Genomic DNA, 21,077 nt, shown 5'->3' on the forward strand with positions numbered 1-21,077 from the left:
CAAATTATGCTGTGCCCCCCCCCCCCCCCCGTTTTGCACCCTGATACTTTTCAGCAGTGTGAGGAAGGACCAGCGCCTCTGCTCCTGGAGAGGAAATGGCGCCGAGCTGCGAGTGAGCTGTGAGGAAGAAGCTCCGCCCCCTAAACGGCGTGCTTCTGTCCCGCTTATTTTTCTCAATACTTATACTGGCGGGGGTTAGGACAGTGCCTAGGCACTAATGTCCCCTCTTGCCAGTCGAAAAATGAGGATTTTTGATGCTGCCCAGGGCCCCCCCCCCCCCCCCCCGCACCCTTCAGTGCTGTGTGTGTGTGGGAGCATGGCGCGCAGCGTTCCCTCCGTTGCTCCCACACACACACACAGCACTGAAGGCTGCGCGGTACCTCAAAATGCCGTCACTGAAGAAGTCTTCTTTTCTTCTGCTACTCACCTGTCTTCTGACTCTGTAAGGGGGGTGACGGCAGGCTGCGGGAGTGAGCATCTAGGCGTACCCAGCGATCATCACCCTCAGGAGCTAATGGTGTCCTGTCAGCCAGAAGCAGAGCGATTGAACTCACTAGAAGTTGGTCATACTTCTCTCCCCTAAGTCCCACGAAGCAGGGAGACTCTGTTGCCAGCAGCCTCCCTGAAAATAAGAAAACCTAACATAAAAGTATTTTTCAAAGAAACTCAGTCGAGCTCCCTTGTAGTGCGTCCAGTCTCACTGGGCACAATTCTAAAACTGGAGTCTGGAGGAGGGACATAGAGGGAGGAGCCAGTTCACACCCTTTCAAAGTCTTAAAGTGCCCATGTCTCCTGCAGATCCCGTCTATACCCCATGGTTCTAATGGTGACCCCAGCATCCTCTAGGACGTATGAGAAAATGAATTTATTCAATTTTGGAGTAAGAGTGTAACATAACAAAATGTGGAAAAATTGAAGCGCTGTGAATACTTTCTGGATGCACTGTACTATATCCTGGTTATCGGATGCTGGTGGTCACATGACCAACCCCATGGCATCCAAACAGTCAAGATCCCGACACTGAAGGGGTAAGTAAGCATTAAGTATTTTTACCCACTAGAGCCTAAACCCCCACCCCAGTGCCTAACCTTAACTTAACCCAAAGCCCCCCCCCACCCCCCACCCCCGGTCCTAACCCCGATAATCACCTTTGTCAGCTTGCAGTGATCGGCACCCTGAGTGGTGTCATCAGTCACATGACCGCCGACATCCCGACAGGTCGGGTTAGCCGTAGTGTTGGGATGCCGCTGTCTGTTATGTGAATGCATGTCAATTCTGTCTGATCTGGGTCAGAAGAGGCAGATGTACCAAGCCTCGAATAAAGAGATAACGTAATAAACTATTAGCCAAACGGCTCCTGTTATTTTTCACACACAGCCTGTAACATGACAGTTAGGAGCTTATTCGCTGGTAATTTCTCTCTCTCCACTTTATCACTTTTCAAGGCTTAGTACATCTGACCCTTAAAACTACAGATTTCTACAAAACAGTTGTTTGCCAAAACATCTAGCTGCAATACGCCATGTGGCGTGAGACATGGTGTAAGTGAGCCTCGCCAAACGGGATAGCGTCATTTTCATTGGAATGTATGTCTAAATCGCAATGCAAACTGACAAAACCTCTTTATGAGTATGCCCTCATTAATTTGATATGCGACACTTGTATATCTGTGTGCAACGGAGTCTGAATCTGTATATGAAGCACAGGGGAACTTGGTGTGGAAAAACGAGATTTATGGTAAGAACTTACCGTGTTTAAATCTCTTTCTGCGAGGTACAGCGGGCTCCACAGGTAATTACATTGGGGTGTAGAGTAGGATCTTGATCCGAGGCACCAACAGGCTCAAAGTTTTGACTGTTCCCAGAATGCCTAGCACCGCCTTCTCTATAACCCCGCCTCCGTGTACAGGAGCTCAGTTTTTGTTAATCAGTCCAATGCAGTAACAGGTAAGAGAGACGACAACAGTTAGTAGCCACAAACACCACACACTCACGAATTGAGAGGGTGTCAGCGGCTAATGCCATACCAACCCAAAGAAGCTAAGTGCGTCAGGGTGGGCGCCCGGTGGAGCCCAGTGTACCTCACAGAAAGAGATTTAACAACGGTAAGTTCTTACCATAAATCTAATTTTTTGCTGCATGGTACACTGGTCTCCACAGGGAATGACATTGGGAATGTCCTAAAGCAGTTCCTAATGGGAGGGGACGCACTGTAGCGGGCACAAGAACCCGGCGTCCAAAGGAAGCATCCTGGGTGGCGGAAGTATCGAAGGCATAGAACATTATGAACGTGTTCACTGAGAACCACGTAGCCACCTTGCACAATTGTTCAAGGGTCGCACCACGGCGAGCCGCCCAAGAAGGTCCAACAGACCGAGTAGAATGGGCCTTAATAGTAGCAGGAACTGGACGACTAGTCTGTACATAAGCATGTGCACTCACCATTCTAATCCATCTGACCTGACCAGGGTCTGCTTGTGAGCAGGCCAGCCACGTTTGTGAAAACCAAACAGAACAAAGAGAGAATCCGACTTCTTGATGGAGGCACTTCACGTAGGTACGGAGAGCCCGTACCACATCCAAAGACCGCTCTTTGGAAGACAAATCAGGAGAGACAAAGGCCGGAACCACAATCTCCTGATTAAGGTGGAAAGAAGACACCACCTTAGGTAAATACCCGGGACGTGTTCTAAGAACCGCCCGATAACGGTGAAAAATCAGATATGGTGACCTACAAGATAAGGCACCCAAATCAGACACTCGTTTAGCAGAGGCAATAGCCAGCAGAAACAATACCTTAAGAGAAAGCCACTTAAGGTCTGCAGATTCAAGAAGCTCAAACGGAGACCCTTGCAAAGCCTTCAAAACCACCGACAAGTCCCAAGGGGCCACTGGCGTGATATAGGGAGGCTGAATCTGCAACACAACCTGAGTGAACGTTGTACATCAGGTAAAGTCGCAATTTTTCTCTGGAACCAAACCGACAAAGCAGAAATATGAACCTTGATGGAGGCCAGATGAAGGCCCAAGTCTAGGCCCTGTTGTAGAAAGGCCAAAAGTTTGACCGTACTAAACTTGTAAGCGTCATGATTGCTAGATGCGCACCAAGCAAAGTAAGAATTCCAGACCCTATGGTAAATCCGAGCAGAAACCGGTTTCCGGGCCTTCAACATGGTTTGAATGACCGCCTCAGAAAATCCTTTGGCCTTCAAGACGGAAGCTTCAAGAGCCACGCCGTCAAAGCCAACCTGGCTAAACCCCGATATACACAGGGGCCCTGAACGAGGAGATCTGGGCGCTGCGGAAGTAGAAGGGGACGTTACATCGAGAGACCCTGAAGGTCTGAGAACCAGTGCCGTCTGGGCCACGCTGGAGCAATCAGAAGTGGGAATCCTCCTTCTTGCTTGAACTTCCTTATTACTCTGGTCAGAAGTGACACCGGAGGGAACACGTACGGCAGCCGAAAGTTCCATGGAATTGCCAGTGCGTCCACGAATGCTGCTTGAGGATCCCTTGTCCTTGTTCCGAAGACCGAAACCTTGTGATTGAGTCGAGATGCCATCAGGTCCACATCTGGAAGGCCCCACTTGTCCATGAGGAGTTGAAACACTTCTGGATGGAGGCTCCACTCTCCGGCGTGTATGTCCTGACGACTGAGAAAATCCACTTTTCAGTTGAGGACCCCCGGAATGAACACTGCTGATATGGCTGGCAGATGGCGTTCTGCCCACTGAAGAATCCGTGATACTTCCCTCATTGGCATGCGGCTTCGAGTGCCACCTTGATGATTTATGTACGCCACTGTGGTGGCGTTGTCCGACTGTACCTGAACAGGTATGTTCTGTATCAACCGCTGGGCAAAGTTCACTGAGTTGAACACTGCCCGCAATTCCAGAACGTTTATCGGGAGGAGAGACTCCTCTTTGGTCTACCGACCCTGAAGGGAGACAATGAGATCATTTGAGACCTGATACGGTGAGGCAGGCCGTCCCACTTGGCAAGAATCAGCCGCTGGAGAGGGTGGGAATGGAATTGAGCATACTCCACCATGTCAAAAGCAGACACCATGAGACCTAGCACTTGCACTGCCGAATGTATCAACACTTGCGGACGAGATAGGAAGAATCCTGTCCTGAAGCTTCAGGACTTTCTCCTGAGACAAGAACAACCGCTGGTTGTGAGTGTCCAACAACGCTCCCAGGTGCACCATGCTCTGAGCAAGGACCAGGGAGGATTTCTTCCAGTTGATGAGCCACCTGTGGGCTTGCAGAAACTGGATAGTCAAATCCAGATGACGAAGGAGAATCTCTAGGGAATTTGCCAGGATCAACAACTCGTCCAGGTATGGTAGGATCCTGAACCCTTGACGGCGGAGTACAGCCATCATTACCGCCATAACCTTGGTGAAGGCTCGCGGAGCCGTGGTCAAACCAAAAGGTAACGCCCAAAACTGGTAATGGAGGTTGCCAACCGCCAACCGCAAACCTCAGGTACTGCTGATGCGACACTGCAATGGGAATATGCAGGTAAGCATCCTGTATGTCCAGTGAGACCATTTAGTCCCCAGACTCCAAAGCCAGAATAATAGAGTGAAGAGTTTCCATCCGAAACTATGAGAACTTCACAAACTTGTTCAAGGACTTAAAATTGAGAATGGGCTGGGAAGACTCATTTGGTTTTGGGACTAGGAACAGCGGTGGATAGAATCCCTTGCCTCTCTGAGCCAGAGGCACCTGTACTACCATTCCTGTGTCCAGGAGGGACTGTACCACCGAATGAAGAGTCATTGCCTTCCCCTGATCCGAAGGGACGTCTGTCAGGCAAAATCGATGAGGGGAACGATTTTTGAAGGATACGGCGTAACCTCGAGTGATGACTTCCCATACCCAGGCATTGAAAGTGGTCTTCAACCATTCCCGGGTAAACCCTAGAAGTCGGCCCCCCACCCCGGGATCCCCCAGAGGGAGGCCCGCTCCATCATGCGGCAGTCTTGTCAGTTTTGGAAGCAGGCTGATGGGCAGCCCAGGCCCGTTTGGGTTTGGAAGTGCGAACCTGTTTTGGGTACGCCTGACCGTTTGCTTTTCCTGAAGGATGAAAGGAAGTACTCAGCCTTCGGCACCGAAGGAGCAGTACTAGGAAGACATGCTGTTTTAGCAGATGCTAAGTCATCCACTATATTGTCAAGGTTTTCCCCGAAAAGAATGTCTCCTTTGAAGGGGAGTACCTCCAGGGTTTTCTTAGAGTCCATGTCCACAGACCAGGACCGTAACCAGAGAATTCGGCGAGCCAAAATAGACATAGTAGAAGCCTTGGCCGCCAGAATACCGGCATCAGAAGCACTTCTTTAATGTAATGAGACGCTGTAACAATATACAACAGGCATTGTCTAGCATGATCAAAAGCATTGGACGGCAACTCCACCTCCAGCTCCTGAGCCCACGCTTCCACAGCTTCTGCAGCCCATGTTGCTGCAATAGTGGGCCTAGGCACCGCACCGTTTAGGGTGTAGATTTCCTTCAAACAACCCTCCACACGCTTGTCCGTCAGCTCTCTCAAGGACGTGACAGTAGTTTCAGGCAGAGCTGAGGATACTACCAGCCCCGCCACTTGCGAATCCACTGGCGGGGATGTTTCCCAATTTTTATTAAGCTCCACAGCGAGGGGATAGCGAGCCAGCATCTTCTTGTGAGGCGTGAACTTATTTCCTGGATTTTCCCAGGACTCCTGACGTATGTCAACTAAATGGTCAGAGTGAGGTAAAACTTGTTTAACCACCTTCTGACGTTTTTTTTTTTTTTTTTTTTGAAAATACGTTTTATTAAGCATTTTTAACATGAAATGGGAAATACAAGACATAAGTGTGTTGCATACTGCTTATATACCGAAACAAGGCTGTTGAATTTCAGGCATTAAAATTACTGCAACATTTCACCTTGAGTGTAACTTTTTCTTTGTCATAGGTAAACTCAAACCTGACAAACACGACAAGACAGACACAAAAAGGTGAAGTTGTAGAGGTGGTGAAGGATGTAGATTTGTGAAAATCAGATGAAAAAAGGGGGGGAGGGAGAGGACAGAATAGAGAGTAAAGAAGAGATACCTAAGGGGTAAAGAAAAGGCTTGGGCCTAGTATTTCAATGAGGATATTGGAAGGGGATTTCTATGCATCTTTAAAACATATAATACTTTCTGACCTGTATGGGGGAGGTTAAGGCAAGCACTACAAAAAACATATAGTGCAACAAAGATCATTGATAATATACAGAAATCACACCGGGGGTGTTAGCAGCATTCGAGCTCTCGCCCATTGTTGAGAGCCGAAAAATGAAGATATAATGGATTTGCTTTCATCACCCAATGAGTTTATGAAAAAGTCCCATTTTTTGTGAATATTTGAAGGAGGAAGAGCTTCTGTGAGTAGGACAGATCTCATATCAAAGTACAGTATAATAGGCGTGATTTAAGCTCGTGTATGGAAGGTGCCGTTTTCTTGATCCAATGGATTAATATCAGCTTTTTAGCCAAAGTTAATACCGTGACAACAAATGGGATACAATGGGAGGCGACCGCACCAAAGGACCATTCCCTGAAGTCCATCAGTAGACAAGCCTCCGGTGAGGGTGCCAGGGTAAGTCCTAGAGTAGCATTAAGGAAGTATATTACTTTCATCCAGAATCTGCGCACCTTGGAGCAGTCCCAAAAGCAATAAAATAGTTTCGCATTAGACATGTTACATTTAACACATTTCCCTGTGTCATCAGAAATCATATATTTTCTCTGAGCTGGGGAGATATAAGCTCTATGCAGAAGGCGTAGATGAGTTTCCTGTAAATAGGCAGACTGTACATATTTAGTGCATTTGCAATAGTTTTGAAGCAATACTACTTCTGACCCACATAGCCTTGGCAAATCTGCAACCCACCCTGAGAAAACTTTTAGGGGGTGCTGCGGTGTCCCAACCTTAGATTCCATGAGAAAAGGATAGAGGTGTTTTATTCTATAGTGTATCAAGGGTTTAGTGCGTAGTAATCTAAGCAGTACATGGGAGTCTTTGGGCAACGGGAAAACAATTGGGAGGGACTGAATGTAGTGCCTGACCTGGAGATATAAGTAGAACAGAGTGTTGGGTAGAGAGTATTGTTGCTGTAATTCTGCAAAAGAGAGGATATTGCCTCCCGGGTCGAAGACTCTGTTCACTAGAGCAATCCCTTTATGTTTCCAAACCTGAAAAGAAGGGTTGTGAAGGGAGGGAGGAAAGTTAGGGTTACCCCATAGGGGAAGGTATGGGGAGAATCTAAAATCCCTATGAAGTTTTTTATGTAGGCCTATCCAGGAAATATAAGTGAAGTGAAATATCACATGGGTGTATACATTTCTTGGTATATCACTAAATTTGAGGTGTAGCAACGCTGAAGGGGAATATGGGTAGAATAAGGCCTTAACCAACCCAACATCAGTAAATGTGGAAGTATCAAGGAGCCAGTCACTGGCGTATCGAAAGAATACAGCTAAAGTGTAAGCAGCAAAATCTGGGATGCTAAGTCCCCCTTGGTGTTTAGATAACATGAGTTTGGAGAGAGCAATTCTGGGTCTCTTGCCATTCCATAGAAAATTTGAGATAGAGGCATTCACCGTAAGAATGTCTCTGTTTCTCAGAGCAATAGGGAGCATTTGAATTGCGTAAAATAATTTTGGAAAAATAACAGTCTTGACCGCAGCAGCCCTACCCAGCAGCGAAAGAGGGAGAGAGTTCCATGAAGTCATTAACATAGTGATTTTGCTTACGAGGGGGGAGAAGTTTGCTTGGTATAATTTATCTATTGTATTAGAGATAAAAATTCCCAAGTATTTCAATCGGGTGGAATTAATTTTAAATTCAGAGAACACCGGGGAGGAGGAGAGGTCAAGGGAGTAAGAGCCTAAGGACAAAATGTCTGATTTGTCGACATTTACCCTGTAACCCGAAATCTTACCAAAACTAGTAATTAAGGACATGATTACAGGAATGGAGTTTAATGGGTCTGAAATGAAGAGGAGCATGTCATCTGCGAAAAGAGACACTTTTAGCTCATAATCGGAGATGCGAATACCCCGAAAGCCCGAGGAGTCCCGTAACATAATAGCCAGGGGCTCTATAGCTATTGCAAAGAGGAGAGGAGACAGGGGGCATCCCTGTCTCGTACCTCTATGCAAAGTGAACCAGTCAGAGAATTGGCCGTTACACATGATTTGGAAAATAGGATTTGTGTACAACATCTTAATATAGGAGATGAACGTGGGGGGAATCCCAAAACGTTCCATTGTGTGAAATAAGTGAGGCCAGAGAACAAGGTCAAAGGCCTTTTCTGCATCTAATGACATAACTACTCCCGGGGGGGGGCAATGCCTGAGGATAGTTTTGAGGTGTTGTACCGCTGATACCACTTTTCTGACATTAAGGACCGACTGCCTACCAGCTATAAATCCGGTTTGGTCAGGGTGAATAATTAGAGACAACACTTTCTTGAGTCTATCCGCCAGAATTTTAGCCAATATCTTGTAGTCCGAATCTAGTAAGGAGATGGGTCTATAAGAAGTAGGTAGGCATAGGTCTCTGTTTGGTTTAGGTAAAATTCGGATATACGCTGCATTAAAGTATAAAGGAACAGACCCGGATTTCAACATATGGTTAAAAGCAGAAACAAGCGAATCCAAAATGTCAGAATGCATCAGTTTGTAAAAGCTCCCGCCAAATCCATCAGGTCCCGGGGCTTTTGACGTCTGCATAGATTTAATAATAGCAGAAACCTCTTCATGTGTGACAGGCAAAGCAAGATTAGTTTGCATGTCAGCTGTAAGTTGAGGGACAGGTATATCATGCCAGGGGGGTGTCTCCAAGGAGGGTTGGTTTTGGGTATTTGGTTCTTCCCTAATCGGAGGGGAGTAAAGGGTGGAGTAAAAATCTTTCATAAGCTGCGCTATCTGTTTATTGGAGGACGTGTAGGACCCGTCCGGATAACGCAAGGGTTGGACTGCTGCGGAAGATCTTGCGCCCTTCAATATATTTGTAAGCAATTTTCCAGACTTGTTCCCAAATCTATGATATTTAAAATTGATATTATAAAAATATTTATTCCCTTGTCTAGTGAGATATTCGTCAAAACGCGTTTTGGCTGTATTATATTTCAATTTGTTATATGAGGTTGGGGATCTACTAAGTTCTACGTATGCCGTAGGGAGGCTCTGTTGAAGGTGGAGGCAAGAAGCAGTATAGGACTTATTAAGTTTAGCTACATAGGAGATTATATAACCTCTTAATACTGCTTTGGCTGTTTGCCAGAAAAGGGGAGGGTCTGAAGCCGCTTGTGCTTCGTTAGTACATGAGAATTTTCTCCAGCTGTCCGTCAACATCTCTCTAAAATCAGGGGAAGCGTGGAGGTGGGAGGGAAAGCGCCAGGAGATCTGAGTCGACCTCTCCGAAGAGATGTGCAACTCAAATCTCAATAGGGAGTGATCAGACACCGAGATAGGTTCTATATGGATTGAGGAAGCTCTAGTAAACAGGGTCTATGAGAGCAGTATGTAGTCTATTCTAGACAAGGAGTGGTGGGCGGCTGATAGACAAGTATATTCTTTTACAGTAGGATTCAAAGCTCGCCAAATATCTACCAACAGCAATCGGGAAATCAAGTAGGGTACTCCATATTTGGGTAGAGAGCAGGAGTGATTGGGAGTAGAGGATCTATCTAGAAGTCTATCCGAAATAAGGTTAAAATCCCCACACACCATCTGGGGTTCATGGAGAAAGGGTGTTAGTGTGGAGATCACCTGCAAGATAAATTGTTTGTTGTAGACTGTGGGTGCATATACATTACAGAGGACATAAGGGGAGGAAAATAATGAGACATGGGCTATAACAAATCTTCCCTCAGGATCTGTAATAATCTTGGAAATTGTAAGGGGTATACTACGTTTAATTAAAATCACAACTCCTCTGGCCTTCGAGGTATATGGGGAAGATGCTACCAGTTTCCAGCCTAACATTTGAAGCTTCAATATTTCCGAATTAATTAAATGTGCTTCCTGAATAAATACCAGGTCTAATTTCAGTTTGTTACAATATACCAGTATTTTCCTACGTTTTGCAGGAGAATTGAAACCTCCCACATTCAGGGATCCTACCTTAAGTGAGGTCATCGAGAGTACGGAGTAAAAGCATATATCCTACCTCGGTATCAAATTTTGAGGATGCTGTGAGAGAAAGAAGAGAACAGGGGGGAGGGGGGGGGGGGGGAATACATGGGGAAGGGGGAGACAAACAAACATGTAACAAGAAAAAAAATAGACGTGACATGCTGTGCATGTCCAATGCAAATGCGGGAGTAAGATGTCACTTCCAGACACTTTCAACATTTTTCTGAACAATCAATGTGAAAACAAAACTATAACCACTATAACCCGGAGCATAACTCCCAGCATCCCCGGTTATAGATCCAGAAAATCTCCCCATATTGGTCAGGGATGGGATGTATATTCCATAGGCATATACATAACCTTCCCCAAAAAGGAGGGTTGGCACCCTGAAGTAACCTGTATGTAGATACAAGATTAAGCTATTAAGGCTTATCAGAAATATCATCCTCAGAGGCTTTTGTTTTATCGCAAAGGAAATCAGCTGCATCGTCAGGGGACAGGAAATCAAAGTGCTTGTCTTTATCAAAAATGCGCAGTTTGGATGGATAAATCAAGGCGAACTTCTGCTTGTCAGCGATTAGGCGTGTACATTTCGGAGAGAAGGCTCTTCGTGCTTTGGTTAATTCTACTGAGAAGTCTTGGAAAAGACGCAGCGTTTTGCCTTCCCATTTAATAACAGGCTGTTTCCTGGAAGCTCTCCAGATTTCCAGTTTGTGCGTGTAGCTTAGGCACTTGAATATGGTGACCCTGGGACGGGTATCAGTAGAGCGAGGGGGTGGGCCTATGCGGTGGACCTTTTCAATAACCATATCTTTACATAGATCGTTAATCCCCAACAGTTGAGGTAGAGTATCTTTCACAAAATGTTCCAGGGACGGGCCCTTGAATGACTCAGGAAGACCCACCACCCTGATATTGTTACGCCTAGAGCGATTTTCGATTTCTTCTAGGCGATTAGTAATGGCATAGTTTTCTTTTTCCAGCCGTTTTACAGTGCCTTGATAATACGCCAAATTATGGGCAATTGATCCTATCCTGTGTTCTCAGCGGTGGAAACCCTGATATTTAGCTGATGTATTTGAGTAGTTATGTCACTTACCGCTTTAGAGAGAAGCGGACCTACAGTTGAGGTAATTGCGTCCACCAGATCCCCATAACAAAGGGGGGAGTCATGTTGTCTCTGAGAGGGAGTCTTGTCAGCATCCAGTGATTCAGTTGTCGGCTTCTTTGATACTGGAGAAGCCCCATGCGTCTCCGTGCCCGGCGCCATTACAGGGTCTGAGCTCCGTTTCACTTGGCGCAGCGTTTGCTGCTGCGAGCGCGCCGGCTGACTGGCTGTGACAAATTTGTCCATCATGAGGTGCAGGTGGTACAAGAAGAGGTGTGGGGGAGATTGGAGGCTAATTAGCCTTGTAAAAGCAGTAAAATAGCCGGGGACGGAGGAGAGCTGTGAGACGCGCTGCTCACTCCATGCACCCGGAACCGGAAGTCACCTTCTGACGTTTAAACCTGTCCAGTTTCTTAGGGGCAGTGTCAGGCTCCGGTTCATCATCAACCTGAAGAATGAGCCTGATAGCCTCTAACAAGTCAGGAACATCCACCTGCAAAACAACTTCCCCATCAGAAGCATCAGGATCAGAATCTGTGGGGTCTGTATAAGCACCATCCTCATCAGACGAGGTGTCTGGGATGTGGGTGGATTGTGAGTAAGAAATTGCCCGCTTAGAGGAACCCTTGATCTTAGGCGGTCGAGGGTTAAACTTTTGAGCAGTCAGTGATTGGTTCAATTGCTGCAACTGATTGGACAGTTGATCTGCCCATGGCGGATTAACCGCGGGGATCATAAGCGGTTGTAACGGCACAGGAGGTCCCATAGGGGGTGTTAGTCTAGTTACCAGCGTATTCATTAACATGGAGAAAGTAGCCCAAGGTGGGTCATTTTGCACCCCCATTGCTACAGTTCCACTGGGGGGCAAGGATCCCCCAGAACCTGAACCCTTAGCTGCTATGTTATCCTAAAATGTATCTGTAGTGTCAACACCACGCAATGTGGGATCAGCCCCAGCTCCGTTGCCCTTTGTAGCTGACACAATCAAAAACTCAATGCAAGTCAACACAGTACGATATCAGCAGCACAACACCTGACAAGAACCACCTGTGCAGTGTATCCGCGCAAACAGGGAATTCAAGAGGTATATGACGACTAAAAATCACAGAAAAAATAAGAATTTACTTACCGATAATTCCATTTCTCGTAGTCCGTAGTGGATGCTGGGAACTCCGTAAGGACCATGGGGAATAGCGGCTCCGCAGGAGACTGGGCACAAAAGTAAAGCTTTAGGACTTCCTGGTGTGCACTGGCTCCTCCCCCTATGACCCTCCTCCAAGCCTCAGTTAGGATACTGTGCCCGGACGAGCGTACACAATAAGGAAGGATTTTGAATCCCGGGTAAGACTCATACCAGCCACACCAATCACACCGTACAACCTGTGATCTGAACCCAGTTAACAGCATGATAACAGAGGAGCCTCTGAAAAGATGGCTCACAACAATAATAACCCGATTTTTGTAACAATAACTATGTACAAGTATTGCAGACAATCCGCACTTGGGATGGGCGCCCAGCATCCACTACGGACTACGAGAAATAGAATTATCGGTAAGTAAATTCTTATTTTCTCTGACGTCCTAGTGGATGCTGGGAACTCCGTAAGGACCATGGGGATTATACCAAAGCTCCCAAACGGGCGGGAGAGTGCGGATGACTCTGCAGCACCGAATGAGAGAACTCCAGGTCCTCCTCAGCCAGGGTATCAAATTTGTAGAATTTAGCAAACGTGTTTGCCCCTGACCAAGTAGCTGCTCGGCAAAGTTGTAACGCCGAGACCCCTCGGGCAGTCGCCCAAGATGAGCCCACCTTCCTTGTGGAATGGGCTTTTACAGATTTTGGCTGTGGCAGGCCTGCCACAGAATGTGCAAGCTGAATTGTACTACAAATCCAACGAGCAATAGCCTGCTTAGAAGCAGGAGCACCCAGCTTGTTGGGTGCATACAGGATAAACAGCGAGTCAGATTTTCCGACTCCAGCCGTCCTGGAAACATATATTTTCAAGGCCCTGACTACGTCCAACAACTTGGAGTCCTCCAAGTCACTAGTAGCCGCAGGTACCACAGTAGGCTGGTTCAGATGAAACACTGAAACCACCTTAGGGAGAAAATGAGGACGAGTCCTCAATTCCGCCCTGTCTGAATGGAAGATCAGATAAGGGCTTTTACAGGATAAAGCCCGCCAATTCTGACACGCGCCTGGCCGAGGCCAGGGCCAACAACATGGCCACTTTCCATGTGAGATATTTTAACTCCACAGATTCAAGTGGTTCAAACCAATGTGACTTTAGGAACCCCAAAACTATATTGAGATCCCAAGGTGCCACTGGAGGCACAAAAGGAGGCTGTATATGCAGTACCCCTTTTACAAACGTCTGAACTTCAGGAACTGAAGCTAGTTCTTTCTGGAAGAAAATTGACAGGGCCGAAATTTGAACCTTAATGGACCCCAATTTTAGGCCCATAGACACTCCTGTTTACAGGAAATGCAGGAATTGACCTAGTTGAAAATTCCTCCATCAGGGCCTTACTGGCCTCGCACCCCGCAACATATTTTCGCCAAATGCGGTGATAATGCTTTGCGGTTACATCCTTCCTGGCTTGATCAGGGTAGGGATGACTTCATCCGGAATGCCTTTTTCCTTCAGGATCCGGCGTTCAACCGCCCTGCCGTCAAACGCAGCCGCGGTAAGTCTTGGAATAGACAGGATCCTTGCTGGAGCAGGTCCCTTCTTAGAGGTAGAGGCCACGGGTCCTCCGTGAGTATCTCTTGAAGTTCCGGGTACCAAGTCCTTCTTGGCCAATCCGGAGCCACGAGTACAGTTCTTACTCCCCTCCGTCTTATAATTCTCAGTACTTTTGGTATGAGAGGAAGAGGAGGGAACACATACACTGACTGGTACACCCACGATGTTACCAGAGTGTCCACAGCTATTGCCTGAGGGTCCCTTAACCTGGCGCAATACCTGTCCAATTTTTTGTTTAGGCGGGACGCCATCATGTCCACCTTTGGTTTTTCCCAATGGTTTACAATCATGTGGAAGACTTCTGGGTGAAGTCCCCACTCTCCCGGGTGGAGGTCGTGCCTGCTGAGGAAGTCTGCTTCCCAGTTGCCCACTCCCGGAATGAACACTGCTGACAGTGCTATCACATGATTTTCCGCCCAGCGAAAAATCCTTGCAGCTTCTGCCATTGCCCTCCTGCTTCTTGTGCCGCCCTGTCTGTTTACGTGGGCGACTGCCGTGATGTTGTCCGACTCGATCAGCACCGGCTGACCTTGAAGCAGAGGTCTTGCTTGGCTTAGGGCATTGTAAATGGCCCTTAGCTCCAAAATATTTATGTGAAGTGATGTCTCCAGGCTTGACCACAAGCCCTGGAAATTTCTTCCCTGTGTGACTGCTCTCCAGCCTCACAGGCTGGCATCCGTGGTCACCAGGACCCAGTCCTGAATGCCGAATCTGCTGCCCTCTAGAAGATGAGCACTCTGCAACCACCACAGGAGAGACACCCTTGTCTTTGGTGACAGGGTTATCCGCTGATGCATCTGAAGATGCGATCCGGACCATTTGTCCAGCAGGTCCCACTGGAAAGTTCTTGCGTGGAATCTGCCGAATGGAGTTGCTTCGTAGGAAGCCACCATTTTTCCCAGGACCCTTGTGCACTGATGCACTGACACTTGGCCTGGTTTTAGGAGGTTTCTGACTAGTTCGGATAACTCCCTGGCTTTCTCCTCCGGGAGAAAACACCTTTTTCTGGACTGTGTCCAGGATCATCCCTAGGAATAGAAGGCGTGTCGTCAGGATCAGCTGCGATTTTGGAACATTGAGAATCCAACCGTGCTACCGCAGCACTATCCGAGATAGTGCTACCCCGACTTCCAACTGTTCCCTGGATCTTGCCCTTATCAGGAGATCGTCCAAGTAAGGGATAACTAAAAACTCCCTTCTTTCGAAGGAGTATCATCATTTCGGCCATTACCTTGGTAAAGACCCGTGGTGCCGTGGACAATCCAAACGGCAGCGTTTGAAACTGATAGTGACAGTTCTGTACCACAAACCTGAGGTACCCTTGGAGAAGGGTAAATTGGGACATGTAGGTAAGCATCTTTGATGTCCAGAGAGACCATATAGTCCCCTTCTTCCAGGTTTGCAATCACTGCTCTGAGTGACTCCATCTTGAATTTGAACCTTTGTATGTAAGTGTTCAAGGATTTTAGATTTAAAATTGGTCTCACCGAGCCGTCCGGCTTCGGTACCACAAATAGTGTGGAATAGTACCCCTTTCACTGTTGCAGGAGGGGTACCTTGATTATCACCTGCTGGGAATACAGCCTGTGAATGGCTTGCAATACTGTCTCCCTGTCTCAGGGAGACGTCGGTAAAGCAGACTTTATGAAACGGCGAGGGGAAGACGTCTCGAATTTCTTGAGACGGGTCCCCACCGCGCCTGAGACCGCTTGTAAAGCCCCAGCGTCATGCTGAGGACTTTGCGGAGGCGGGAGAGGGCTTTTTTGGGAATTGGCTGTTTGCTGCAGCCTTTTTCCTCTCCCTCTGCCACGGGGCAGAAATGAGGCGCCTTTTGCCCGCTTTATGGGGCCGAAAGGACTGCGCCTGATAATACGGCGTCTTCTTAGGTTGAGAAGCTACCTGGGGTAAAAATGTGGATTTTCCAGCCGTTGCCGTGGCCACCAGGTCTGTTAGACCTACCCCAAATAACTCCTCCCTTTTATAAGGCGATACTTCCATATGCCTTTTGGAATCAGCATCACCTGACCACTGTCTTGTCCATAACCTTCTTCTGGCAGAAATGGACAGCGCACTTACTCTTGATGCCAGTCGGCAAATATCCCTCTGTGCATCACGCATATATAGAAATGCATCTTTTAAATGCTCTATAGTTAGTAATATACTGTCCCTATCTAGGGTATCAATATTGTCAGTCAGGGAATCCGACCAAGCCACCCCAGCACTGCACATCCAGGCTGAGGCGATTGCTGGTCGCAGTATCACACCCGTGTGAGTGTATATACATTTTAGGATATTTTACTGCTTTCTGTCAGTAGGTTCCTTAAGGGCGGCCGTATCCGGGGACGGTAGTGCCACCTGTTTAGACAAGCGTGTGAGCGCTTTATTCACCCAAAGGGGTGTTTCCCAACGTGCCCTATCCTCTGGCGGAAAGGGGTATGATGCCAATAACTTTTTAGGAATTATCAGTTTTTTATCGGGGGAAACCCACGCATCATCACACACTTCATTTAATTCCTCAGATGCAGGAAAAACTACAGGCAGTTTTTTCTCACCCAACATAATACCCTTTTTAGTGGTACTGGTATTATCAGAAATGTGTAAAAACATTTTCCATAGCCTCAATCATGTAACGTGTGGCCCTACTGGAAGTCACATTCGTCTCTTAATCGTCGACACTGGAGTCAGTATCCGTGTCGGCGTCTGTATCTGCCATCTGCGGTAACGGGCGTTTTAGAGCCCCAGATGGCTTTTGAGACACCTGGACAGGCACAGACTGAGTCGCCGGCTGTCTCATGTCATCAATCTTTTGTAAAGAGCTGACACTGTCACATAATTCCTTCCATAAGCTCATCCACTCAGGTGTCGACTCCTTGGGGGGTGACATCTCTGTTACAGGCAATTGCTCCGCCTCCACCTCATTTTCCTCCTCATACATGTCGACACAACGTACCGACACACAGCACACACACAGGGAATGCTCTGATAGAGGACAGGACCCCACTAGCCCTTTGGGGAGACAGAGGGAGAGTATGCCAGCACACACCAGAGCGCTATATATATATATATATATATATATATATATATATATATATATATATATATATATACAGGGATAACCTTATATAAGTGTTTTTCCCCTTATAGCTGCTGTATTGTTATACTGCGCCTAATTAGTGCCCCCCTCTCTTTTTTAACCCCTTTCTGTAGTGTAGTAACTGCAGGGGAGAGCCAGGGAGCTTCCCTCCAACGGAGCTGTGAGAGAAAATGGCGCCCGTGTGCTGAGGAGATAGGCTCCGCCCCCTTCTCGGCGGCCTTTTCTCCCGCTTTTTAGGTGAGTTCTGGCAGGGGTTAAAATACACCCATATAGCCCTGGGGGTTATATGTGGTGTATTTATGCCAGCCAAGGTGTTTTACATTGCTGCTCAGGGCGCCCCCCCCTAGCGCCCTGCACCCTCAGTGACCGGAGTGTGAAGTGTGCCTGAGTAACAATGGCGCACAGCTGCAGTGCTGTGCGCTACCTTGTTGAAGACTGATGTCTTCTGCCGCTGATTTTTCCGGACCTTTTCTTGCTTCTGGCTCTGTAAGGGGGCCGGCGGCGCGGCTCCGGGACCGAGCTCCGAGGCTGGGCCTGTGTTCGGTCCCTCTGGAGCTAATGGTGTCCAGTAGCCTAAGAAGCCCAATCCACTCTGCACGCAGGTGAGTTCGCTTCTTCTCCCCTTAGTCCCTCGATGCAGTGAGCCTGTTGCCAGCAGGTCTCACTGAAAATAAAAAACCTAAAACTAAACTTTTCACTAAGAAGCTCAGGAGAGCCCCTAGTGTGCCCCCTTCTCGGCCGGGCACAAAAATCTAACTGAGGCTTGGAGGAGGGTCATAGGGGGAGGAGCCAGTGCACACCAGGTAGTCCTAAAGCTTTACTTTTGTGCCCAGTCTCCTGCGGAGCCGCTATTCCCCATGGTCCTTACGGAGTTCCCAGCATCCACTAGGACGTCAGAGAAATAAACACTGAGTATATCCTGTGAACTGCCTATATTATGATAAACCTGACACACTTAGCCCCCTCAGGTTATAGAATATAGGGATAGCAATCTGAGTGAGACACACGAAATGGACGTCACACAGCAGCTATATGCACACACCCAGAGTCACAGTTGGTACAATGCAGAAACTATGACATGCAATAAAACTGCACTGGACTAGCAATACAGAGTAGTACTATGTATAGTTATTCACTCAATAGATATAACAATGCACAGTAAAGACTGGATGTATATCACAGGGTACTTGTACTAAATAACCCTGACTAAATGCACTTTTTCTTAACTAACACTGTCAGCAGACATGTAGAATACTTAAGTGTCCTGTAAAATGCACAGCGCTGACAGGCAGGCGGCTTTACAGAGGAGGATTTGCCCAAACAGTCCCAGGATCAGCTCTGCTTGCTATAATGGCACCCAAACGGTGACAGGGAGTGAGGGAGAGAGCGATATGGCGCTCCAGGGCGGGAACATTTACTCTAAATGGCGCCCTGGGGCTGGGGGAGGGGCTACAGGTCGAAGACTTATTCCCCTGCTGGACTTCACCACCGGGTACAGGGGGCTTAGTAAAACGGTCTTATAGGAGAAAACGACGTGTGCCCATGCCCTGGTGGTCTAGTGGGGTCCCTGTACTACTACAGTGTCCACACCAGTGCTGGTGGGAGGCGGGCCGCGCGGGATCGTGATTTACAGCGGGTCCGGTTGAGGGGACCGCTTACCTCCTCCCTGAGTGCAGTCAGGCGATACAGGAAAGCAGCGGTTGTGTGTGTGACTAACAAGGAAGAAAACTGCAGCCTCCGCTGTAGGTACCCGGCAACCAGGGCACAGGAGTGTACAGCGCCGCTGGGGGAGGTGATGGAGCTGCAGCAGCAGATGTCTGACTGACATCTAACACAGTCAGTGTCTCTGCTGCAGCCCTTGAAGTCTTCAAAGTTCTTTAAAAGCCCACCTGTTGGAGCAGCCCACCTGTTAAGTGCCTGCTTACTGCATGGCACCAACTACAAAACTGAGCTCCTGTGCACAGAGGCGGAGTTATAGAGGAGGCGGCGCTAGTCATTCTGGGAACAGTCAAAGCTTTGTGCCTGTTAGTGCCTCGGATCAAGATCCTACTCTACACCCCAATGTCATTCCCTGCGGAGCCCAGTGTACCACGCAGCAGAAAAAGCCATGACCGGTGCACACAGGTATAGAAGAGTGACATATCAAATTAACCAGTGCAGTCTCGCGAAAATGATTTTGTTGCATCACAATTAAGATGCAATTTCAGACGTGACCTTGCATGCCATGACGAGATGTTTGTCGCGACTGCAGCAATAATATATGAGAACACATGTGTATGGCTGTTACGAAAATAGTGTCAATAACAAATACAATGCACCACTTTTTAGGAGAATTTGCAATCCTTTGACTCACATGCTGCAGGCCAGTCATCGTAGGGCAAGGCTGCCCAGCATGCTAACCGCCGTCCCCCCATCTGCGACCACACACTAATTGCGACTGCGCTGCAATTAATGCACGGTCACAGAAATTAGGGAAGCCTCCTGCTGGCAAAGCCTGGCTGCGACGGCAGGAGGGTCGCCACCATCTTTTTGATCAGAACGGCTGCACATGACGTCACACAGCCACCCTGATAACGCCGCCGCCACACCGCCATTCGGAAGTCGTGGACCCCGCAATGCTCCGTCTTGGAAACGGAGCGTTGCCGCCCTGCAAACGCCTCTGCCTGTCAATCAGGCAGAGACGTTCACATTTTCTGCAAGCCCCCCGCAGTAAATGTGGGCGCATGCACAGCACCCGTGGGGCGAACGCAGAAATTCTGGTTGGATCGCGATTTGCGATCCAACATGAATTAGGCCCCTAAGGCAGTGTTTCCCAAACTCAGGGGTTAATGTATCAAGCAGTGAAGAGCGCAGAAGTGCACCAGTAGAGAAGTTACTCATAGCAACCAATTAGCTTTAAACCAGGTGAAGGTTAATAAAGTATAGATTATACTTTAATATTGTCCAACTAGTTTTTCCTTATAATCTAATTACAAGTACAAAAATCTAATTACAATTACAATCTATAAAATAAGTAGATGCTGATGGGCAACTTCTATAACCCTTCAACCCCTTAGTTATTAAGGTACCCTCACAGTCCAGGCTTGTAGCATATGCATGGGGAAGCATAAATCAAAGTGATTTTGGTACTAATTAAGACACCTGTGCTGAAAGATGGATATCCTTAAAACCTGTACTGTTAAGGTGTCTTGAGAGGTTTGGTATATTTAGAATGATGACATGAGAATGTTGACATGCAATATGTCGACAAAAAGTTTCTGGTGGTCCAGTGGTGACTTACCTGGTCAGTAGTCTCCAGCAGTGTCTTCCGGGTCTGGTGGTCAAATGATGGACTTGAGGACTCCTAGCAGTGAGTATCCCTAACCCTAACCCACTGCTTCAGCAGCCTAATTCTACTTCTCTGGTCCCCGCAGACTGTCAACATTTCACAAGTCAACATTGTGAATATGTAAATGTTCTGAAGATGTCAGCATGTGTAATGTCGACATATCAACAATGCTGATAAAATAACAATTGACAATGTTGTGTCGACATTATGACTGCATCCCGTCTTGATGACAGAGTTTGGAAAACACTGCGTTAAGAATTATTATAAGATTTAAACTGAGTGTCCAACAAATCCTGCTGCAGAAGATACTGCCTCAATTTCTGCAATAGAGAAAATCCTATCTCAATCTCTAAATAATATGATCACTCCCTTTCCAGCTTTCAAATGCACTCATCTCTATGACATTTGAAGGTTTGATACTTTAGTATATTTGCCTTCTAAATTTGTAAACTGAAAATGAATTCAAATAAAAGAGCGCCTTACCAGAAGAATAAACCTATTTTGTTGGAACCTTCAAATATCAATATGCCTGTTGGGGTCAGTCCAAGAGCATAATCACAACCATCTTTCCCCTGAAACAAACAAACAAACAAACAAAAACAAAAACAAAAAAGAATAAACTTTAACT

The 21,077-nt window shown here is 47.3% G+C and overlaps 1 protein-coding gene across 2 annotated transcripts in view; it reads right to left on the bottom strand.

The window, feature by feature from the left end:
• EPB41L4B (erythrocyte membrane protein band 4.1 like 4B) overlaps positions 1-21,077 on the bottom strand; it is a 574,953-nt gene that overhangs the window by 197,128 nt on the left and 356,748 nt on the right. For both annotated transcript variants that reach the window (XM_063922726.1, XM_063922725.1), the window contains one exon: positions 20,933-21,021. In XM_063922726.1, coding sequence (XP_063778796.1) covers positions 20,933-21,021 — 89 coding nt within the window. The remainder of the gene's footprint in view (positions 1-20,932; positions 21,022-21,077) is intronic.

The sequence above is a fragment of the Pseudophryne corroboree genome, chromosome 5 (assembly GCF_028390025.1).
Source record: "Pseudophryne corroboree isolate aPseCor3 chromosome 5, aPseCor3.hap2, whole genome shotgun sequence".
Taxonomy (NCBI): domain Eukaryota; kingdom Metazoa; phylum Chordata; class Amphibia; order Anura; family Myobatrachidae; genus Pseudophryne; species Pseudophryne corroboree.